Source organism: Tetranychus urticae, chromosome 2, assembly GCF_039701765.1.
Source record: "Tetranychus urticae isolate SD_2017Ah chromosome 2, NJAU_TeUrti_SD_1.0, whole genome shotgun sequence".
Classification (NCBI taxonomy): Eukaryota; Metazoa; Arthropoda; class Arachnida; order Trombidiformes; family Tetranychidae; genus Tetranychus; species Tetranychus urticae.
This window is the reverse complement of record NC_142959.1, coordinates 29235795-29260328: the sequence shown is the minus strand read 5'-3', so window position 1 is coordinate 29260328 and position 24534 is coordinate 29235795. Positions and strand designations below refer to the sequence as shown.

The 24534-nt window shown below is 32.3% G+C and overlaps 5 protein-coding genes and 1 pseudogene across 6 annotated transcripts; 2 read left to right on the top strand and 4 right to left on the bottom strand.

The window, feature by feature from the left end:
- Positions 1 to 287: 287 nt before the first annotated feature.
- Positions 288 to 4246, bottom strand: LOC107368079 (fatty acyl-CoA reductase 1). Its single transcript, XM_015935861.3, has 7 exons — positions 3891 to 4246; positions 3542 to 3831; positions 3158 to 3337; positions 1408 to 1749; positions 1039 to 1287; positions 714 to 971; positions 288 to 633 (listed from the first exon to the last, which is right to left on the bottom strand). The coding sequence occupies exons 1-7, from the start codon at positions 3984 to 3986 to the stop codon at positions 468 to 470; spliced, it is 1581 nt and encodes a 526-aa protein (XP_015791347.2). The 5' UTR covers positions 3987 to 4246; the 3' UTR covers positions 288 to 467.
- A 4416-nt stretch (positions 4247 to 8662) lies between these two features.
- Positions 8663 to 11359, bottom strand: Arpc2 (Actin-related protein 2/3 complex, subunit 2). Its single transcript, XM_015935937.3, has 4 exons — positions 11218 to 11359; positions 10481 to 10952; positions 9560 to 9897; positions 8663 to 9419 (listed from the first exon to the last, which is right to left on the bottom strand). Exons 1-4 carry the CDS (start codon positions 11283 to 11285, stop codon positions 9359 to 9361), a joined length of 939 nt encoding a protein of 312 aa, XP_015791423.1. The 5' UTR covers positions 11286 to 11359; the 3' UTR covers positions 8663 to 9358.
- Positions 11360 to 11620: 261 nt separating this feature from the next.
- On the bottom strand, positions 11621 to 12329 carry LOC149094298 (U11/U12 small nuclear ribonucleoprotein 25 kDa protein-like). Its single transcript, XM_089266866.1, has one exon. It carries the CDS (start codon positions 12185 to 12187, stop codon positions 11765 to 11767), a length of 423 nt encoding a protein of 140 aa, XP_089122992.1. The 5' UTR covers positions 12188 to 12329; the 3' UTR covers positions 11621 to 11764.
- A 304-nt stretch (positions 12330 to 12633) lies between these two features.
- ubl (Ubiquitin-like protein 5) lies at positions 12634 to 13030 on the top strand. Its single transcript, XM_089266867.1, has one exon. The coding sequence runs from the start codon at positions 12775 to 12777 to the stop codon at positions 12994 to 12996; it is 222 nt and encodes a 73-aa protein (XP_089122993.1). The 5' UTR covers positions 12634 to 12774; the 3' UTR covers positions 12997 to 13030.
- Positions 13031 to 13205: 175 nt separating this feature from the next.
- LOC107368119 (dynamin-1-like protein pseudogene) lies at positions 13206 to 13863 on the top strand (annotated as a pseudogene).
- On the bottom strand, positions 13852 to 24534 carry LOC107368118 (phospholipid-transporting ATPase ABCA1). 2 transcript variants are annotated; one of them, XM_015935901.3, is made up of 21 exons: positions 24293 to 24534; positions 22984 to 23080; positions 22504 to 22727; positions 22129 to 22277; positions 21728 to 22062; positions 21290 to 21647; positions 20929 to 21191; positions 20219 to 20829; positions 19493 to 20142; positions 19314 to 19421; positions 18624 to 19227; positions 17637 to 18534; positions 17300 to 17550; positions 16939 to 17214; positions 16344 to 16875; positions 16114 to 16229; positions 15877 to 16021; positions 15533 to 15789; positions 15168 to 15458; positions 14693 to 15076; positions 13852 to 14592 (listed from the first exon to the last, which is right to left on the bottom strand). In XM_015935901.3, the coding sequence occupies exons 2-21, from the start codon at positions 23047 to 23049 to the stop codon at positions 14205 to 14207; spliced, it is 6906 nt and encodes a 2301-aa protein (XP_015791387.2). In that variant the 5' UTR covers positions 23050 to 23080; positions 24293 to 24534; the 3' UTR covers positions 13852 to 14204. The 2 variants fall into 2 exon arrangements, with proteins under 2 accessions (XP_015791387.2, XP_015791388.2); XM_015935902.3 differs by having other exon boundaries at positions 23553 to 24531.

Genomic DNA, 24534 nt, shown 5'->3' with positions numbered 1-24534 from the left:
AATTGTGCCATTGACTTAATGTCAGTCAATAGTTGTACCTTGACTTTAATAGTCAACGGATGCAATTAAAGGTTACTGGCGAGATCAGTTAAATCATTGAAATTTATTGTTCAAGTTTAGCCAATTTTTGTCTCTATTATATGCGAGAGAATTGAATGTAGTAAAAGGGTTTTAGTAAATAAACAAATCTTATGGTCCTGATTCACCAACTTTGTGTTCATAAAAATGATCATTAAATCATTACAATTGTGAATTTGCTATTAGTATCGATAATGATAAATTAAGAATTTCTGATTCAAGAAATTTATTAGCATTGTTATTGGTATAAAAATAAACAATTTGTTCAGAAAATTTTAAATGATACAAAAATAAAGCAAAAACATATGAAAGTCATGAGTTGTACAAATGATTGAAACGATAGCAATGTAAATGATGAATAATAAATTTCCAAAAATAATCCAAATCAGTTATAATGAAGATATCATCTTTGTACAGTTATATATATCAATCAAATTATCTGAAATATATGTGAAGGCAATAAAAAGGATGATTCCAACGAAAGGTATAGCTGTTAGCAATTTCCAGGCAAAGTAAAGAACAGCAATTTGATAGATCAGATAAAGGAACAGTTGTCTAGTGGAAGAGGAAAAAAAAAGGTTAATAGCGTTTCTTTGGCATAAACAATTTGATGATTGAATTGAGAGTTGACTCACATTCGATATTTGATTCTTGCCATTGAGATTGTTCTGTCGTCTTCTTTAAGAAGGTATCTTCTTATACCAAGCCAGACATTCATAAGCACATCGTCAGTTCTCGGTTTTGAAATGTCCAAATCAAATGTGTTACAGTCTGGTCCTTTCAAGCTGTGAATTAAATTAATGTAATTGTCACATTCAAAGCTCCAGTGACGATCAGCAAAATATTTCATCAAATCGAGAGCGTAATGCATTCTGTCGACAATCCTCTTCATTCTGCGAAAAAATTAGATAAGATTAGAAACAATAATCTTTCAATAATGATTGCTGTGGTTCAACTTACATGGGTCGTTGTCTGAATATGAAAAGTAAAAGATCAATAAAGTAAGCAAAAAGAATGTGACTGTAAAAAATTTTGATTTTATACTCCAAATTGGACATATTATGAGTCTTTGGAGGTAATCGAGGTGGCCTAATAACATAAAGAGATGGACAACTCCTCATTATCCTTTCACCATCCGCTAACATCGTATAATTGTCTTCAGGTCGGATTGTTGTTGAGCATAAATTGTACACTTTTAACTCATTGATGCTAGACAAAAAGAAAAATAGGAAAAGAGTTTAATTTTTAATACCAATTCAAGTTACCATTCACTAAATACATGGAATGGTAAATTAAGTTAATATAAAGTATATTTATGATTAAATTTACTTGTTAGTACTCGTCAACCATGCACTGACAAGACATGAATTTGCCAAAAAGTCAACTGGAAAAATATCCAATTGATGATTGAATTCCCAATCAGTGACTTTGGCGATTCCTAATGAAGAGACAGTACTAAAGCCTGCTGGCCCATTAAATGAATCGACATAACCGGGAACTGGATCTCGAATTGCTGGTGAAACAATCGCAGGTCTTAAGATGACTGTTTTCATGTCTCCTCGATGTTTGGCAACAACATGTTCAGCCATGGCTTTAGTGTAAACATAACTATTTGGTCTTCCTTGAAAAAGTTCATCTCTCATGGCTTCCAATGTTTTATCATCTACCGATCTGTAAAAATTGAAACAAAAAAAGATATTAATAATCAAAGTAATCGGTACACCATAATTGTAACAACTTCACCAATTAGTTCAGCACCTTATGCATAGCACAAAGCTCGTTAACATTCAAAACAGGCTTCTGAAAATGAAAGTGTATCAAATTGTTTAAGCTTGTTAACACTATTCCGCTCTCGAACCATTTTGCATACTTTGAAGACATCAGAATGAAAATGAGTTGTCATCTTAAAGCAATTTATTTGATATTGGAATTAAATTGTGATGAAAATGCTGATTCAAAGTGATTGAAGTAACATCAAGTCAATCAACCCTTAACTAAACCATTTTTAAATTCAAAACTTTTAGACCATACAAATATTAATCAAACTGTAATCATCATGAACATTAAATTGAGATCTTAAAATTTTGTGATTTCTGAGGAAACATTAAATGTTTCTTGTTTTAAAACTTGTAACATTTTAATTCTCAAGTAAATCACTGAGAGCTTTCAATTAATTATTTAATTTGCTTACATTTATCGAGTGATTGATTGGTTGATCTATTTTTATCGGAGAAAAGGTGAGTGCTAATTATAAATGTTAAGTGAATTCCCCTAAACTGATTGGGAAATTGTTATGACAATTGAAAGTGAACGGCAAAATAAAGTAAAGAGTTAACTTTCAATTATCTAATTTTAACAGTGAAATTTAATTGTTGTTTGTAAATTGATGTTTCCATTTGGTTCTAAGCTTCTGCTTTAATAAGGATTGTAACCTGATGAAGAGAGGTAATGAAGAAGTGAAAAAAGTGTCAAATTCACGCAACATTGATTACTGTTGATCATTTAAAGTGTAAAATGTTTATTCCTACCAATCGCAAGTGTTTAACTTGAAAACTTAAAATAGTCAACATTATCTTAAATTTTCCTCAAACATTGAGATGAATTTTGAGGTTTTAATGGTTTCATTGTGATGAGCGTTGGATACATTTGATTTATTATCACAAAATTTACCTGAAATTTGTTGGTAAGTAAAAAGACTGATTTCAATCTAATGTGATTGAATTTCACTGGATGGCCAATGATTTGGTGAACTTGAATGATCAATGCTTTCGATAGGTTAGTCAATTAGCGAACTAATGTTCGACTCACGCTATTTCTATCATTTCTTTTCTATTTAAATGTCAATTGTATGAACCTGACCCTGGAAACGGTCACTGACTTATCAAGACAAGAATTAGATTTAAAGGTTATATCAGTTAGATTCCGAGAATGAATGTTAATTAGAAGGTTTGCGAGTTTAAATGTTTTGATTCAAATAGTAATCGTTATTAGTTGAAAGACAATAAAATTGGAAAACGATATCAACTGATTGGTTTGCAAATTAATTAATTGACGTTGAATACAAATGCAATGTTATTACCTGATTTTGGCAATCAATTTGTCAATATCATCTGTTAACGGATAAAGCTTTTCCTCGATCCGATCAATCTGACAATTAGAATAGGCCGTTGAAATGTGTATGTACACTTTCAATTGTTTCATTTGTTGGGTAAAACGTAATACATTCTCCGTCCCTTGGACATTCGTCTCAAATTGTGACCTAATGAAAAAATAAGAAAAAAAACAAACACCAATGTAAATTTCATGAAAATTGCAATAAAAACGCAAACCGAGTAAACCAACAAAAACTGGTGATTTCTCAATGCATTGAATGAATTCAAGAGATTATCTGTGACCTGAGGATAATAAGCAATGACAAATAATTTCTTTATTCAATAAATTTGCGGATTAAGAGTGAACTTACCTGAAATTAGCGTCAAACTTGACTGAAGCAGCAATATGATACACGATGTCAATGGTTTCAATCAGCCTTCTCCTATCATCCTGTTCATAAAGTAACTCTTGGGTTGATAAATCACCTTCCACAGGAATAATCTTTGCTCGCTGATAATCAGGAATTGGATTGAACTTGAATGCTTGGGATGACAGTAAATGATCAACTCGTTGTTTCGCATTTGAACCTCGCTTGGATCGCATCATTACATAAATTTTACCAATGCCAGTCAATTCATTGAGGATCTTGGATAGTAAAATCTAGAAAATCCAATAATAAATAGAAATGAGAAACTAAAGATAAATTCATTGAAACTTACCCTTCCACAAAATCCTGAGACACCAGTGATGAACAGATTTTTACCATTGAAAAATTGTTTTATTGGTGAATCCAATTCACGAGTTGATAGATCCATTGGTCTCAACAGCTGACGATATAATCCAAATGGATAGCAAGTGTAGGAAGAAAAACACAATAAAAAATCAAATTCCCAAATAACAGGTATGTAAATCAATAGTTTGTTCAGTTGGTGTTAGCAGTTTTTGGTGAAAATAAAGTAAAGTTGAATGGCACTTGAATCGGTAAAAAAAGAAGTAACTTAAACGCTTTACAATTGATGTCGACTGTTACTAATTTCGCTTCGGTAGTTGTTAACAGCTTTTCCCTCTCAACAATGGTGGTAATGATGATGCTGATGACAACAACAGTTCATAAAATGTTATATTTTAAGTTAACAGTTTTTCTGCGCAATAGTTCAAGATTAAAAGTTAAATTAACCGATTTAATCTCTCAATTAACCATGACTTTTAAATCACCAAATCCAAAGAATCTTCTGACTTTCCATTGTTTTGCGATTCCTAATTTACTCCTTCGTTCTGTTCACTCCGCCTTCACCTTCACATAATCCTAATTAATTTCAACAGACAGATTAGCAGGATCAATCTGACCTTTTATTCAATAGAATCGAAGACAAATGTTTAAAAATTTGAAAATTTTCCTCTTAAAACCTATTCTGAAAAACCTAAATGATAACATCTTTTTATTTTACAATTTTATCTACTTTCGTTTCCTTGCAGTGAAACACAATTAAACAGCTTGAAAATTTATTTTCATGGGTAAAATTTTGCGTTAACTTGAATTATTTTGTAACATTGACATTTCAATCCTTCGATTGAATCAGGTAAATTTTATAAACGGTCAACGAGGAAAACAAAATACTTGATTCATTGTTTTTAGAAAAAGAAACATCCATTCATAAATGATGATGAATGCGGATGAATTAGGTATAATTCTGGTAATAATCAATTATATCATATGTCACTAAATTAACATTATAACCCTATTTTGAATACTTTGGGTGCAATTTCGTCTTCTTTGTTGATAGATTACGATTGTAAGGTCAAGATTGAATATTTAGAGACATGCAGTTGATCAACTTTCACCTCAAATATTTTGCGTGCTCGTATAAATAACCCGTCTAGTCATTCATGTGGACTCTCGTGACAGTATTAATGACATTATTGTGAGCATAAATCTTATGATCACAAAATAATCAGCTAGTTTTGATTGAAAAAACTTAAGTTACACTTGAAAGTATAAATTAAAACTTTTTTAACCACCAGCAGCTCACCTCCAGTAGTTTATGAGAGGATCGACTGTATTAATAAGTCTTAATGCATTGATTAAAAGCTTGTAGCATTTTGAATAATGATTATGATAACTCGGCAATAGAAAAATTAATTTCCAGCTTACAATCAAGCTCTAAATTTAAAATCAGCCACTAAATATGATGACCTGGTAGCCATAGTTAGTCATGTGTTTACAAACAAACGTTAAAGTAAATCACTTGTTTTGATACCGAGGAGACAATTTTGACAGCTTCACTGTTTTTTAATTTTATATTTATCAAATCATTGTCAAACTCATTGTTGAATTAATTGTCGTTAAGTTGTTCAATCAATTTTTCAATCTGTTGCTATCTTTTTGGATCATCGTTAAATGAGCTGATTGAAATCACCATTTGGTTAGTACTCGTAAATTTTTATGAAAACTGAATCTTCAAAATACTCAATAATTATACTACAGCAGTTACAGTCAAAGGATTAATTTGTCATTATCATATTTGTGCATATTTACCTTGTCTTATTTATATACATCTTTGATAAAGGATATTTAGTGTATTATGAATGTGATTCGCATTCCATCAGAATATTATGCTTCTGTTTTTCATCAAAGATGCCTTAATTTTTTATTTGACCATCAAAATTGCATGTGCATTTGAAGCACCCAAACACTATTTCAACGCATTTCATAAAGTCCATAGTAATGTTTATTCAATTGCAACGCAACCCAACAGCTATGCAGTTTACGTGGCAGGTAAAATTGCATATCTGACCATCGCAACACCGAATGAAACAGATATTTCAAAAATACTGAACTGGCGAGCCATTAATACCGATCCGACACGTTTAATGTTTGTGTCTGATAACAAACCATTTATTTTAATCGACTCGACAGTTATTCGTCCTATGAGCCATCAAGTTGCACTAAATGGTACAATAATTGAACTTGGAAATGCTGAGGCTCTTCACATTCCAAAGATAATTAATCCCGATGGAGTGGACCCAAAAGAAGTTTGGAATTATTTCGATTTGCTTCTTTTCGACTCAAAGGATGAGAAAGTGGAAAAAATTTCTTCCATTGATTGGATTGGCGCTAAAGATTATGAGTTTATACTCGAGTACCGAGTGCTTGATCATATCCATTTCAAAAATAAATTGTACCTTTTGATGTTTCGACAAGTGAAAAGTTTCCCCTCACCATTCAATGAAATCTCCATCATTCGCCTTTGCCTTGAAAAAGGATCACAATTTTTATCATCTGCCGTTGAAGTTGCCTACAAATACGATTCGAAGCCGATTTCAGGTGTATTTTACTTTGATTACACCAATCCAGAAGAATGGAAAAGATATTCAATTGCACTGATTAATAATCAGGATTCATCAACAGTAACCTTCCATTACATTGAAAATTTTGAAGCTCTATTTGATGATGTTGCATACAATTGTTCAACAGGTTTACCTGGACTATCAAACTTATTCCTCCATCATCTGCGAAATCAGACATCAAATGGGTGCGTTGAAGAAGAGTATAAAGATTGTGATAATGGCGTTAGAAATATCTTTCCTTCAGGCCAAATCTCTGATAAAATAACTGTAAGATCCTTTCTAGGCCCTCAAAACGATTCGATCAAACTATTCACTCATCATCATCCTTATCCAATAAATTATGTTTCTTTCGGAATTGGCAGTGAAGAAGCGATTTATATTTGTGATTTTTTCGACTCGCTATTGCTTTGTTCGCAATCATTTTACGGCGAATTGACAGATTATTATCCACAGTTACACATGGATGTTATCCATGGGAAGATACTAATAGTTCATCGAGACAATACAGTTTCATATGTTTTAATGCCTTGTGATATATTTCGAAATTGTCTTTATTGTTCAGTTTATGCTAACAAATATTGTGAGTGGGCCATAAAGGATGAGGAATGTCAATCGCCAGAACCTAAAAGTCTAAGCCCTAAAACATACGTCAACTTTTGTAATCGAATTGAACAGGTTCAACCTTCTAATTATGTTGGAGAATCACCAATTCCATTGAAAATAATATTCTTTAGTACTCTGAACTTTATTGATCCTAATGAACTGATCAAAATCTCAGCAGGTCCAGGTAGTTATTGTACCTCTATAGAGATTAACGATACGATAATCAATTGTGATTTATATTTTCAACAATACGGTGATTTTTTCGTCACTGTAACCTTTGAAGATGCCTTTTATGCGGATGCAACTCCAGTTTCTGTAGTTTCTTTACGTCAAATAACAATTAACCCGAAACCAAAAGTGTATGACAACTCAATTTTTGTATTCATCTTTTTCATTTTAATAGTCATTATTTTACTGGCAATTATTTATTCACTTTCTTCACCGATGAACCTTGATTTGAGCGACAAAATTTTTTCCAGACAAAATTCACACTTAGAAGGGTCCAAATTGATGTCAAAACCTACCTCAAGATCGAGATCACGATTCACTAGATTTTCACATTTCTGATGAAAATGAATGCACAAAATGAGGATTGAATGAATCATGTTCAATGGTGAAAGCGAGTGCTGCTACAAAGTGAAATATGGAAGATTAAACTCAAAGAGAATTGGGTTGTTCATATTTATCAGTTTTTTATTCCCGGCATTCATTTTCCGGCTCGACCATGATTAAGGGTTTGTGAGGCCTTTTCGTAGTGTATTTAGTTTTATCAATCCCGATGTTATTTCTTCAAATTACAACTGTAAGTAGAAATGATAGATTTTACTCATTTCAGTGTTTTTCTCGTATTCACTTTTTTATTCTCAATTAAAATCATGTTCTATAACAATCAGTTTTTTAATATTTTTATTTTATATGAAACAATAAAATGATTGCAAAAAATTTTGGCATAAGAATGTTAATCAATGATAAATTGTATTACAATTAAACCTATCAAAATGAAATGTAACAGTTGAAGATCATTTTCCTAATGACTTTGCTCTTTCAGTTGATCACCTTGTAGTCATAAACCAGGATTAAGAATGAAAAATTTATTCCATTAATTCTGACCCCTAATAATATCTTAAAGATTAATTTTGAATTGGTTTGTAGCGATAAATCCATTTCTAGAATAAATTTGGTGAACAAGTTGAGATAATAATTGATAGTGTTCAACAACAATGAACATCAGATTGATGCATTAAATTGTTTGATCAAATTCAATGAGAAAAGGGTGTAATTATTAACAACTGTGACCCTAAAAGAGATTAGGTGAGGATCATAAAAAGAGGTTTGTCAAAGCCGCGGAAAGGAAGTATCCGGTTTCCTGGATCATATGACATAGTAGATCAGGTTGAATCTATCCATAATCTTACATTACAGGTTTGACAGTCTTTTACCCAAGTAAATCAACTTAATCCAATTTGCTCATTGTTTTACACTTTGACCCTTCTCATAATATGACATAGAATAGGATTCCTTTGAGTGGCGTGAAAATCAGTTTATGTTGCATGAAGACAATTTAAAATTTATTGCATTCCGAGTTAGAAGGTAAGGGTGGAGTTTTGGTAAACATGATTAGTAAACATGAATAAAAATCAACTAGAGAAAATAGGTATCGATGTTGTTCACAAACAAATTTGTTTCTAATATTTTAGATCGGAAATGATTGGATTGATTTCTTTTTTTCTTGAATGTGTGGTTTTGATTGAAAATGGTTCTCTTGTTTTTGGGTTTTGTGTCTTTATAATTGTGGTTTCATTTAAGTTTTTGTTTTGAAGTTTATCGTGATTCAGTTGGTTGTGGTCACGGTTGTCTGAGCGCAGGTTTCTCATTTTTCTTATAGATACTAATTATTGGTGATTTTCAATCTTTGGGAATGATGACCGAGTTAACCATGCGTAAGTTGTTCAATGCATGTATGTATTCTAAGTCCAAGTAGTTAGAATTATTGATGAGTAATCAACCAAATTTAATTTCCATTTGAATGTTTGCCTAGATGCCATGATTTAGACTCTAGTTAAATGAATTGTATGTGCTTCAGCATAAATATATTTTATATAACTTGTTTTTATATCAATGATTAAAGCAATTAAATCCACATTATTTGACACTTTATCAGTTTGTCCGTGAATTATAATGATGGCTTGCTATCACTCTCACAACACAATTAACTAAAAATATGAGTCCTTAATTCTCATTTATTAGATGTTCCGGAAATTTCAGGATAATAAGGTGTAGGTACAAACGTTTTGCCACTGTGAAAATAAGATGAAAAAGAGATCTCATTAGAATATTACGCCCACGATTATTTTGATTTTGTGATATTTAACTGATAATATCACAGCGACGATTATACATTATGAAATATATAAAGAACCATGATCTTAATACTTACGTGATAGTTTTCTTCTCTGTTTGACGTTCAGGACGAGCTCTATTAAGAATTTTCAGGAATTCGGAGGTTTTAGCTCTCATTCTAGAATGTATATAAACTTTTGAGCATTTGATGTGATAGTGCAAGTAATCACGAAAAATGTGTATCAGATTAATTGTATTATCTCGGGATTTTTTGCTTGTATGTCGAGGAAATAAAACAAAGGTAATGTAACCAATTTTATCACCGGCAAGGGCATCAGTGTCTTGAAGTTCCATAGGTGGTTCTTTGTGACAGAACAAAACATGGGGTGCAGTGTGACTTGCTTTACGCCCTTCTTTGAATTCTTGCATAAAAACCTAGCGAAAAGACAAAGAAAAAGAAAAAAAAGCAATTAAAATCTTGTTTTTAAAGTTTAACACACTAAAGACTTGAAATGAGAAGAAAAAAAGAAAAGAATTTCAATTTGGTTGGATTAATGTTCATTGACTCTTATCGATGTTGAATAAAAAGTAGAAATTTCATTAATATGGAGTTGTAAATTCAATAACAAGATAAGAGATAAGAGAGATCGAGTACATCCCGTTATCCTGAAAAGGTGAGGAAGAGAAATCAACATCCATACAAGGTAATGTTGAAGTCTCTACATTACCTCGTATTACACCAACGAAAGCAATCGGAATACAGGTACTGACATAGACTTACAAGGAACAGAAAGAAAAAATAATAAATACAATGAGATAGATATTTAAATATACAGCTAAAACAGTGAGTTGATTCGATTCTAGCAACAAATTTGCAAGGAAATTTAGTTTAATAATCAATACTAGAATCTAGATAGAGACACCGGTTATTTAATGACTCATAATTTCTACTCATTGATAGCCTTATCAGAAATGACTGAGTAACAGTATGTAGGATGTGAAAAGATGATTTACATACCTTCCCAATTATAACATCGGACTCGTCTTTGAAAACGGTGCTGAAAATAACAGTGACCCTATCAGGTTTGGCTTCAACATACATTGTTTCATCCTCTCTATAATGGATAACAGCTCGTTTATTTCCTTCAAGACCCTTTTCTTGAAATTCGAAGTACTTTTCAAAAACTGAAGCGAAACAATTTCTCTTCAAAAGTCCAGCTTTTTTAACTAATTCCTGGTGATTTTCGGGAAGATTTTTCAAATCAAATAACAAAGTAACGTTGTATCCTTCCTCCGGAGGCAGTTGCAGTAGCGAACCATACTCTCTTTGAAGTAAATCGTCAGCTCCATGTTCTTGCAGGTCTTTATAAAATTTTAAAGCAATGCTAACCCGTATTTTATATTTGTCATCTTTCAAATTTGAAATATGAAAAATAACCCCATCAAAATCAGCAAAGGTAACATCAACCAGTTCTAATTTGGTATTGGACCTGTGAGAAGAGAAAAATATGAAAATTAACACTTCGTGATAAATAATTGAACGAGATAAGAATGTAAATATTGTCAGAAAATATTGTAATTAAAAAACATAAACAGTAATTAGAATGGACAAAATTAATGCAAATGAGAGATTAAGTGATAGGCAGAGAGTAAATTTAACTAAATCAGTAGATAAACAGTTGTAAGGTGTGAGTGTTTGATAGGAAATATAGAGAGGAGAGGTGAAAAGGCATAAGCAATGCTTTTGGTACTTACTCGACTTCACTAATTTTGTAACTTAAAATATCTTCAATAGTTCTGTTGTTTATTTCTAACAGGATCATTTTAAACAAAATTTAACTAACTCATAAAAAATATATTAACAATACAGATGAAAACTAATGAAACCAAAATGAAGTATCAAACTGATTGCCAATTCAATTGCCGGACAAAAAATACTAAGTTTGTCTGCCCTCTGGTGTTTTTTTCAAATGAAATTCATTACCCGCTCAATTTGATCCAACGATTTATTTAAAAAATTATTGTGAAGATTTTAAAATATTTTTGAAAATCATGAATAAAGCCATCACCAAAAAATAATCAATTCCTGACGGATTAAAGCGCTTATTATGTCAAGAACACTTTTGTGATGCTGATATTACGCCTTGCTGTGTCAAAGTTTTCTGTATTGAATGTATCTTTATTTTTATATTGCTTTACATAAAACATTGCGACCCCAGTTAAAATAGTTTAATAATCAATTTTCAGACAAATCAGCGAAATCCTGAAGACAGATTACTCTATTTACTCTAATCTTTTGTAATCACACAGGTTGTTTGGATTTAATTTTAGCAATGAATTGTAATTTACAATGATTTGCAATGCCGGCATCTTTGATGCTCGAATTATCTTGCAATTTTTGGCCATTGAAACTTAAATCGTATCGTCTCCAAAAACTTTTCCAATTAATTTTGGTGATGATTTGTTGTTTTACTTGCAAACTGTAATAAAATTGAAATGATTTCTTTAGGCCCTTTATTGTAGCTTCTTTGTCGACATAAATTTCAACCACTTGATTATCGTATCGTTCAATTATTATTTTCCAAACTCGACCTTCTTTGAAACCAACGATATCACGTAACTCTTCTAATGAAATATCCTTCGGTAAACTAGTTAAAACAGGGTCATTTTCTATTAATTGTTCAATTTTTTGTTGAACCTGGAGTAATTGATTGTTGATGTCCATCCTTCTCAGTGAAACCTAATTTTTGCCAATCTTCAGGAGACATCAGCCCATTTTCCATTCTACATTGCAAATAACTTTTGATTTCATCTCGACATTCCAAAGTCACTGAATCCTTCTTTCGTAAACACTTGAGATAGGCAATTAAAGATTTATGGCAGACTTTATCATGATCAAGAGGAAAACTTCCTTTATCAGGAGCTTTAGGGATAGCTCGGCCACTACCAAAAGGCACAGACATCAGATGAAAAAATTGAAATGAATGTATGCTCCGAAATGTACAATAAATGCACAAATTGAAGTCACAAAGATAACACTAAATTACAGGTGTATTTCAGACTTTGAATTCAATTGACTTTAATTACAAAAATAAACAAAAACACGAGTTTGTATTTTGAGCATCGTGAGAATAGCTTATTCACACTCTGAAGTATGAAGCCTATTTCAACAAAACATTCTTTACTAATAGCATATCGTGTTTACTCATTGATTGAAACAGTTTGCTTTGATTAATTTTAAAGTATTTCTTGATATTTCTGTTTGACATATAGTATTGCATTTTTTATTCATCTTTATTACTATCAACAAGTATGCTGGAAATTACTGTCAATGATCGTCTTGGAAAAAAAGTAAGAATTAAATGTAATTCTGATGATACCATTGGGGATCTGAAAAAACTTATCGCCGCGCAAACAGGAACTCGAGCTGAAAAAATAATACTTAAAAAGTGGTACACCATTTACAAGGACCATATCACCTTGGGGGACTACGAGATACAAGATGGAATGAATCTTGAACTTTATTATCAATAAATTTATTGAACAAATAAAATTAAGTATTGAAACATTTTTTTGCTTTTCATTTTTAAGTTGTCATTAAGGTAGTGCAAAAAAACTCGTGTTAGCTCTACATTTTATCCGTGAAATTTTTAGTAAACGTCTTGATGCTGTTAAGCCTTTTAAAGGTTTAGGTTACCGAGATATTTTAACAGGTATCCAAATGCGACCGGGCCCAGGCCAGCACTTGACGTTGTTACAACTCTTCTTCGACTTCCACCTACCAATACTATGGTTCACAATTTAGTATTCATTGAATTGGCCTACATCAATACCAGACATCCTGATTTCCGCGAGGCCCAATTAATTGGGACGTTAATGAAAAATGCTGAGATTGACCAGAAGAAGAAGTATGCTCCGAACAATGCTCTACCTGCTCCTGATGATGAAGCTTCCAGTAGCTCCAATGAATTAGTGAAAGCTAAACCAGGCTCATCTCTTGCCCTGAAACTTGATGCAAACAAGATCTGGTCAACATCTAATAAAAAAGCTATTAGCCAAGTATCAGAAGCAGGAGATAATATGAATGATCTCGACAGATTAGGAGACTCAAGTGGACCCGATGTGCCGGCCAACAGAGAGGTTAGACTAACATCCAAGGAACAAAGGGACTGTACAGTCATCGAAAAATTAATTAGATCTTATTTTTTAATTGTTCGAAAGAATATTCAAGACTCCGTGCCTAAGGCTATCATGTATTTCCTTGTAAACTTTGTTAGGGATAATCTACAGTCGGAACTGGTTACACATCTCTATAAAAAGGAAGACTTTGATGAACTTTTGTCAGAATCTGAACATATTGCTGTTCACCGAAAAAATGAACTCGATATCTTTACTGATTGATAAGATATAATTTAATTTAAGTAATTTTTCATGAAAGACAAGATTAAGGAAAGAATTGCTTCAAGTGAAAAAGCAAAAATATGTTATTACTTTTCTGCTTTCAAAATATGTATTTGGTTAAAATACTTGTCCAACCTTTACTTTAAGAAAAGGAATCAAAAGAGTTGATTAAAAAAGAGTACATCAAAATGGACTAATCATTCATACACAACCGAATAAATTAAATATACAGAATGATTCGCATGAAAAGTGACTGTTAGAGGATGGCAGTCAGTAGAGAGATTGCCAAATTACAAAAAATTACATATCATTACAAATGAGATATCCATATAAATCCTTTATTATTTGTTTTGTTTCGCTGAGTCCATTTGGTTTCGTGCAAATCGAATGAAAACTTGATCCAAAGTAGTTTGAGTTACTGAGTAATCGCTTAAAATCCCAACCAATTTTGCCTTCTCGAGTTCAGCAAAAATTGATGAGATTGAAATTTTAGAACCAATTTGATATTCCATTTGATTTAGATGTACTTCTTTTAATGATGCTTCTTGACCAAAAGCTGTATCGATGAATGATTGAGCTTTCATTTTACTTTCATCTTCTCTATCAACTCTAATTGTAACCGTATAACCTTCACCAAATTTATTTTTTAGATGCTGAGTACTTCCTAAGCATCTAAATCGACCATTAACCATAATGGCCAAACGTGTGCACAATGCTTCACATTCCTCCCTATAATATGAAAGGAATTTAAAAAATAATATTCAGAATAAATTAAATTGAAAACAGGTAAAATTGCAAATTAGCAAATTGAAATTGGTTATTGACTTACATGCTGTGAGAGGTTAATACAACAGCACATTTATCTTTGACAATATCAATAATACAGTTCCATAAAAATCGTCTCGCTTTCGGATCCATTCCTGTTGTGGGTTCGTCTAAGAATACAATTGATGGTTGACCAACTAAAGCAATTGCAGTTGACAGTTTTCTTTTATTTCCTCCAGAATAAGCTCCTGCAATCACATTGCTGTATTCACTAAGTCCTAACTTTCTAATCGACCATCGAACAACTTTACTAATTTGTTCTTCCGGGATTCCACGAAGACGAGCATAAAATTCGAGATGTTCCCAACCAGAAAGGAAAGAATCTAAAGCATCAAATTGTGGACAGTACCCAATATGTTGACGTGCTTTGGTCATTTCAGTTTTAACTCTTAAATAAATGAAGAAATTATAATTTAGTTTTAAAGTTTTAGTTTATGTAGGAGCAAAATAGTTAGAAAATTAAAGGATGAAATAATTACCTGAAACCAGCGATATAAGCTTCGCCACTACTAATTTTTATGTCTCCAGTTAACATTTTGAAGGTACTTGTTTTACCAGCTCCATTAACACCTAACAATCCAAAACATTCACCAGAGCCAACACTCATCCATAGTTTGTTAACAGCAGGTAATTGTCCTTCTCGGTAAACTTTAGTTAAATTTTCCACTCTAAGGGCATTATCTGAAGCCAAACCAGCAATAATCTTTTCTCTTTCAGCCGCTACATCATCGTCTTCCTCGTCATCGTCAACATTAGGTGCTTTAGGCTCTCTGTTGTTCGATAAATTTGAAAAAAGATAATTAAGCTACATTGATTTTAATGAAACATCGAAAGAAAATCTAACCTCATCCTCCACCAAAGAATACCCGATTCAAGCCAGAGAACAATTCTGAAGAAAACGACTCCCTGAATAAAAAGGGCCAACATATTACGCCCAATGTAAGTAAAATTGAAGGGATTTTTTTCATATGAAACACCAAACTTAGCAAAAGTTCGAGATGCTAAGTGATTTGCGGACATTTCCAGTAAACCTCTTCCCAAACAATATTGAGGGAAAATGAGGAAAACCTTTTTTAGCAAATTACCAACATATTGAAGTCCCTGAATAATAAAAAAACAAAATTTCATTTAAGTTAATAAAATATAAACAGTCAATTTTTCAGACGAGCAATTCAAAAAAATACTTACATCATCATCAAATAATTCGAGCACAAAGGTAGAAACTGTGCTAACAGTTCCAATAAAAAGATTGACTGATGCTAGAACGACAAAAGCCGAACTTGGGACTTTAAAAAGATATGAAGTAGGATACATAAGAGGAATTGTGGCGAACCTGTAATGAAAACAGAGTGAAAAAAGATTGTCAAAGAACAATTAAAAAATCGTTTAAAAAGCAAGCAAAGTTAAAAGAAGAAAAATTTTTACCCGTAAAGAATTAAAAGAGTTATAAACCCGTAGATATTTGGCGATTGGATGTATGCTTCAACATTGAAAGCTACAAAGATCATAACACACAGAAATGTCGGAATCATATAGTTGGCCTTTAAAAGAAATTAAATTTGACAAAATTATAAATCAATAACAAATATTTAGAATGTTTTTCATGACATTTTGTTCATTTTTTATGTAAGGGAAAAATTTATTCAGAAACTTACCATATCCCATAAAAATGTTGAGATCCAATAAACATTTGGATCAACTCCACTAACGAATTGCAGATGTTTTGAGCCGGAGACTCTATCTTCAATCAGGTACAAAACAAAACTTGCAGGTACAAAAGACATGGCAAACAGTACAGTTATGGAATGCAAAAGCGAAAGGCCACCGCGTTTGAACATTTCATCCTTCAACTGGTCCTCAGTAAAATTCATGGGATGGTTAATCGCAGTGATACCATAATAACGTTTATCCACATTATCTGGCAAATTGGCTCGAAGGATAACATTATTCGCAGCGTTCAAGTAAGCCATTGAAGCAGCCCATCCCTTATTATTAAACCAAACTTTTACATTGTTCCATAACTCTCGTCTGATTAAAGCTTGTGTCAAACTTGAATAAGTTTTCATAATATATTCACGATTTTCACGGAGATCGACTAAATCAATGAGATATGAAAGTAAATTCTCGACAGAAGTGTAATTGAATGAACCCATTGTGCTACTAAAAGCAAAAGAGAATCCACCATACCTGAAATATCAAGAAGAATAAAATTATTAGGTTAAATCGCAATATAGTAAACTTTTTACTTACATTTTCTTGTAATGTTGTTTTCTAGTTTTGATTAACCAATCTGAAACATTTCGTCCAGTAGCATTGTACATTATATCGCCAGAAATAATTGGAGTAGAGGGAGGATCAAACCCATCCACAAGTTTTGGACATTCCATTGTTCCTGTAGTACAATCACATTGGACGTATTTATTAAGTAGCGACAAGCTTTGAGGTGAAGTTAGATTTCGGTCTGTTACTTGAGAATCACAAGTATCAGACCATTGAGATCGTTTAATTGAAGAAAATTTATACAATCTGTTGAAATAAATAGGAAAAAATGAGAATTATTTCTTGTTTTCGAAAAGATTGTGAATATTCATTTTTTAACGCATTAACTCACTGAGGTTTGAGTGAACGATACTTTTCTGGAATTCCTTGGACACACTTTGTGCCTATTCCTGGGTCACCAAGTAATTCATTTACGTAATTTTTAGCAACAGGATTGCTACCTAATGAATCGTCGGTGTAAAATATGTAATTAGGTGGTCCATATAACCATGGTTTGAGTTCTAATTGCGGTTCTTCTAGGATTGGAGGTACAATGAGTGTGAATAGCATGGACACACAAATGAGCAAAGCTGGTAATACAATCTAATAAAATCGGAAATTAAATGCATTAGTGTAAGTATAAATATAAAATATTGATAAATTTCTGAAAATTCTAAATGCCATCTCACCTCACAAAGTAAAGCACGAGTGTTTCGACGAGTATGATGGAATCGCTTTCTTTGTAGTGCCCAGAATTGTCGTTTTTTGAGTTCCCAGCCTTGAATCCTCCAAGTAGTTAATGGATTTTTTTCTGTGTTGTTTAAATCTTGCATTGGAATATAGCAAGCATCTCGACCAGGTATATAATCTTCTTGGCGGTCACTTCTACTTCTTGGCCTACTACTGACTGAGTTATGAGAGTTGTTAAAGCATCTCGTCGGTTGAAATAATCTTGTCAAATTATTACAAAAAAAGCTGTTTAGTCTTAATTTCGAAGGATAACGACCACCTTCTGTAAGTTTTTCCACGGCTTCTTCCAAACTTTGCGTTCTTTTTTCATCATCTTCAAGAGTACCGGTAACTCGAAGAAAGACTTCTTCTAAAGGAGTATCTGAGATTCCATAGCTTTTTACTGGTAAATCTATAAGCTTATCATCTAGTTCTTTCAATAACTTTTGTAATCTTCCCGACTCTTGAGAATTGGTTGGTAACAAATAAGTTGCTTCACTACCAACTTTTTCGATCATTTGGGCATCAGGTATGTGATTTCGAATAAATTCTGTCAGTCTTTTCATAGAATCTGAAAGATCTTGGGTTGATCCATTAATGTTTTCATTGCTACTATCTTTGGATGAATTGGGTTTACTTCTTCGAACCATAACACAATCAGTCACATCATTGCCGGAATTATTTTTCGAAACGATGGGCGTTTTTTTGAGTGAGTTATCTTTTGTGACAAAAGTAAGATAATATCCACTTCCAAATCGAGCTTTCAAAAACAAAGATGATCCAACGCACCTTAACTTTCCATTCGCAATCACAGCAATTCTGTCGCCGAGCAAATCTGCTTCATCCATATGATGAGTACTTAAAGATAAAACAATAAAATGAATAATTTAAAATAAATTGAACAAAGAGAAACTTAATTGAATAAAAAAATAAAATTAAATTCTTACGTTAATATAACAGTACGGCCAGCCTTGTATTTAATCAAAAGCTCCCAAATTGATCGTCTTGAATAAGGATCAACTCCAGCTGTTGGTTCATCAAGAATTACAGTTCTTGATCCTCCGACAAAAGCAATTGCAATTGAAAGTTTCCTTTGCATTCCACCAGACAAATTTACAGAAAACTCATCTCTTTTGTGAGATATTCCTAAATCGTTTATCAAATCATCAATTTCCTGGTTAACTTCAGCTCCTGAACCTTTTAGTGAAGCATAAAACCAAAGATGCTCAACAACTGTAAGGTGATTGAATAAAACATTATATTGCGGGCAAGTTCCTAAACTTTGTCTAACTGAGTCCATGTCAGTGGTAATATCTTGTCCATAAATATGAGCAGTCCCAGAGGTTGGTGGGAAAAGACCCGTTAAAATAGATATTGTAGTTGTTTTCCCTGCTCCGTTATGACCGAGAAAACTAGTTATCTGGCCTTCGTAAAAATTTAGACTTAAATTATCAACAGCAACTTTACCCCCAGAATAAACTTTCGTTAGATTGGAAATTGATATTCCGAGTTTCAGATCTTTAGGCTCTTCTTCAATATGGGAATTTTTTTCTGGATAAAAAGAGATACAGAAAATTAAGAACAAATTCAAAATCGTATGAATTTAGAATTATCGCTTCGAGATCATCAATTCTTACCAAGCTTGTGATTAAGCAAAAGATCATCCTTTACGATTGTCTTTTGATTTTTGCACCAATAAGAAGGTAATAAGAAAAAGTAGAATGGCTTTGGAACTCCATATTGACCTAACAGAGAAAGAAAATCAATACAATAAAATTTAAATAAAAATAAAGACGCATAAATGACTGAAATTTACCAGGAAAAACGGCTTCAATGTAAGCGGTGAGCAAGATATTAATAAATGAATCGAACAGCAGCATATTCAGAATATTCAACATGTTAAAACCATCATTTGGCATTGGACTACTGGCAATGTTACTCCATTGAATGCCAACACCTTCCTCTTCAAAATGTGCAAGATATTTACATCCAAATCCAAATGCTACATTCGGCAAAAGACATCCAAGAGCTTTTTCGTGAGGAAGTAATATTTCATCCCACATTACCAAAAAAGTATACGGAAGATAAGTCATGAAGAATATCATTCCACCTCCAGCAGCAGCCATATTAGCTTTACCAAAAACTGTGCTAATGGTAAAACTTGATGTAATCACAGAAATAGAATAGCAGATTAAAAAAATAAAGACGATCACTGGATCACTGTAAGTTAATACTTTTCCATAATGCAGAATCAAAACCAATAGAAAAGAACTGGCAATAAAAAATATAAACGATTCAATGAACCAAGAGGACCACAAGACACTATTACTGAGGCCCATCACTTTCATGACTTCTTTTAAACGTCGTTCTTTTTCGTGGACGATACTTTTGATAAGCATTGATGCATTGTAAACCCAAGAGAGGACCATAAACATAGGAAATGAACGTGAAATAGCCATGATGAACCTAAAGAAATAGAAAAAAGTAATTTAGAATTAAGTTTTCAATTGATATTAATACGATTAATAAAATTTGAACATACTGGTCATAAATGTGACATGGGTAAGGAAATTGTTGCAGATAAATTCCAGTATCAGTTGTCATATTGGTGTGCTCTCGAATAATTGATTTTTCAATCAAATCTTGCAGATAAGCAAACCCAAATGTAAGATATTTGAGATCAACAACGGGACGTCGACGTGCACCAGGAGTTGGTATACGATCTTGAATCTTTTTTGTACTATCGATTTTGCTAGCATCCATACGAATCTTGTACCTCACATATGGTGGTAACACATCTTCATCATCAGTAACATTTGATGCAGATGAATTTGAACTTGTATTTTCAAAAACTAATCCTGCCCATAATTTGTTTTCAGCAATCAATTCCAATCCTCGGCGGACAATTTCATCTTCAGTATTGTAACTTTCTAATTTGTTCAACTCGACACAATCAAGATAAGTGCTGAGCTTAGTTAAAAAAGCATCCGTAGTTTCCAACATAGAAGGACCATTCGTTGATAAAAAGGTTGAAATGTTTTTTAGTTGATCCAGAATAGAGACAACATTATTTTGTTGCTCATTTGATTTTATGTTGAACTCTCGGGAAATCCAATCAGTTAGAAAGGGAATGTTATTGGAAAGGATTAATTTCTGAAAGTCAATTAGATAAAAGTAGATTTAGAGTTATTAAGAGATCAATTGAAATAATAAAAGATTTAATAATTGTTTCAATATGATAAAAAATCTTACAGTTATGTTGTTCATTATGGAAGATTGGTCTTTGAGACTTGAATTAAGTCGTGGACTGAGATCGCTAAGCCAAACTTTGGTGAAATTGTGAAATAATTTAATTGGCTCAAAGTAATTTATTACTCTGTTCAAAACTCTTTCGATTGAGGCACGTTTAGGAGCGTAGATAATTTTTCCTCGGATAAAAGGTTTCAATTGTTTCCATAAAACTTTAGTGATGCTTCCACCTTCTAATGAGTGAAATAGTTCGTTACACGCAGGAGCTGAATGAAAAAAATTAAAGTTAATAATTTAAATTATTATGGACTAAAAAGCGCAAAAATAACAAAAGCATATTTTCAGAAGCAGAAACATATCTTACTGGTTGAATTATCATAAACGTAATCTGTTGTATTAGATTGTCGGTTGTGAATTAAATGTTCCTTCATCTCATCGCCAAGTTCCTCTAGTCTCGTTCCAGGTTCACCCGAGAATCTTTCATACAGTACGGAGCTATTGCGGCCACAAATCCATAATTGCACAAGTCGAATGGTATTGTTTCCTGGACTATCGACGGCATCTTTAAGAGCATTCCAGTAATATGAAAAATCCGTCGAAAAATTGCTGAATTGATTCATCCTGGCCATATCTGATACAATGTTACCAAACGTTTGACTAATCCCATTTAGCTCCTTTATATGTAAATTGCGATCAACAGCTACTTTAGCAACCGAAGACATCTTATCGAAAAAGAAATGAATTCAAAGTAAATATTTTGTAACAAAAAATTGAGAAAAATAAAGTATAATGCAATAATTACCTCATTAAGAAGGACTTGTCTATCAAATATCTGTAAAGCTTCAAATGACTTAGAAATAGTGCTTCTAGAATTAGTATTATCACAGAATTTTTCTTTCAACTGTTCAACCATTTGTTCATGATCTAAATTATTTGATATAAATATATCTGCAGAAACAGTTTCTTCACTACAAAAAAGGTTTAAAATATTAAATTTTTGGTATTTAAACATTAGCGGAATAAGAGTCCAATTGATTTGTGTCGAGTCTAGAAAATCAATTTCCTCGCTGGTTAAATTATACATTGAAAAGGTTGAATTTATATCACTTTTCAAAAGATCTTTCAATCTGACCGAGCCTGTAAATAAAAATGAAAATTAAATCAATAAAATATACAGAATATGTAGAAGATGAGATAGCTTACGGTTAATCTTTGCATAAGGATTTGTGAGAACTTTGGTTAGTTGGCTAATTGTCTGTAAATCTTTGTCTACAACTTCAAAATTTTTCAGATTCTCAGGCGTCAGATGCGTCCTGAGGATGCTTTCAACTTGTTCATAAGAACTAGGTGACCTGGGCAAAGAGAGGAAAAGATCCAATTATAAACTGTTCAATAACTATAAAAATCGATTGGAGCAAAACTGTAAAACATATATGAAGATTAATGTCAAATGAGTTCTCATTGATTTCCCAGAATGTTCATTTTCTGTGAGTCATTTAGAACGATAACCTTTCATTATAAATGATTATTTAAATTGATGTTGCTTTTTCTCGATTTTATCTATTTTTGAAGAGGTACCTTTCATCGAGAGGTATAGCTGACTTTCCATCCGTTATTTGTGGATTGCAAGTATTGTTGAATGAACAAACTGTGCTCTTTATAAACTCCGCAAGTCCAGCTGATGGCAATGCTTTTTGGTCAAAATGACATTCATGGACAAATGTACGAAGACCTCGAGTTCGAACCCACATGAGAATACCCATCAACAGAAGAGGCCAAAATATCTCCACAATGACTCGGAGCTAGAAAAAGAGCGAGGAAAATAATAAGCGGAGTCAATAAATTGATGGCAAATTATGGAAAATTTTGACAAAAAAATCAGCGCCATTCAACGAGTTTCATGGGGAAATTTCCACCCATAAAGTAATCAAAGATTAATTTATTTTTGAATAATGGGCATCGTCCAGCTAATCAACAGTAAAATGCGGGATAGTAATGAACATTCTTCAAATAGCGCTGTTTTTTTTGTTCTAAATGTGATCTTTAGTACATAATTACCTTTTGCCTCCGATGTGACACATAGTTTTTCCATAACAGGAGTCGTAGCTGTCTCCACCAACTCATTCTTGAATCAATGCGATGAAATGATTAGATTCTGAATGAAAATGAGAAAGAATTTATCATCCATTAGCAAGATAAACAAACAAGATTATTCCTTAATAAAAGTCTATTGTTGTTAACAAATTGTTTTAATTAAACGGTGAGGACCTACAAGAGCTAATCAAAGTTGATCAAAGGTGAGAAATTTATCCGTCATTTTTTATCGTAGACAACATCTGGTTTCAAAATTTTTAGATTATATAAAAGTTCTCCCATGTTTTCCTGTTTTAACAATGTTTTTTTCATTACGATATGATTTTTCTCGACTTGAAATGACTTTAAATAAATTAAATTGATTCGAGAATGAAACATTAGCGTTCACTGAATAGCTCAAATGATTTTCTTCGATCTGAACAAAATTTGCTCAATGTATCATTTGAGTTAACCCTTGGGGCTTTAGTCATAATGAAGTTTAGCTATTTCGCTGCTCAAACCCATTAAATAATTATGTTTTACGAATTACAAACCTTGTAGGAAAGGATGAAATTCAATCAAAATTAAACCTTCGGTTCATCAAGATAAATGTCGATATTTATTACAGCTTGGATTGCAACTCTTTGACTACCTATGATGTTTAATGTCAAAGAATACACCTTTGGAACCGATGTAAATAGACGATCTTAAAGTTGACAGGTTTTGGTTGAAAACGACAAGTTCAAAGCGAAAGGAAATTTAAATCGATGACCAGAGAACACACAAATGAAAAGAACTCGAAAAGCTCGAGAAGTCAATGATTTTCAAGAGTAAGAAAGTATGATGAAATGGAAGAAGTGTCACTCAAGGGCTGACTTAATTAATATGGCAATACTGTCACTTATTAATCCTCATCTTGGTTGATGTAAATATTCAATAAGAACAGAATAAAGCTGGTGTAACTAGAAGGTTGCACTGAACACAAGATAATGATGTACCAATGATACTTTAATATTGCAGTATTATTTTTATACAATTTTACACGATAGAGGTGCAAATATCAGATAGATATAAACAAAACAACAAATGAATACATTTGAGACAGAGAGAATAGAAAGACACGAGAAAGTCGGTTCATTAAAAACGAAGGAGCCTGAGATAGACCATAAAACCGGTTACCTCATTGATTTAATTGAATAACATTCAGATTTAAAACGACAGGGAAAATTTGAGAAGTTAAGGTGAACAAGAAAATGTGTAACTTAAGTAAAGGGTAAAAGAAGAAACAATTTACCTATTTCTTTCAGTTCCTTGAATGGTTACTCGCAAGTTAATGATGTGAAGAGAAATCATGGTTGAAAATTGTTGAGTAAGAACAATAATGATAAATAAAGAAGACTCTGGAAGATAATCGATCCTATGAATGGCAAAAACTAATTAAAAGATTGCTGTTAAAGATTCGGAATAGGATTAATTAATTAAAATATGATAATGTTGAGTTTACTGTCCCTTTTATTGTCATCCTCGATGTCTATT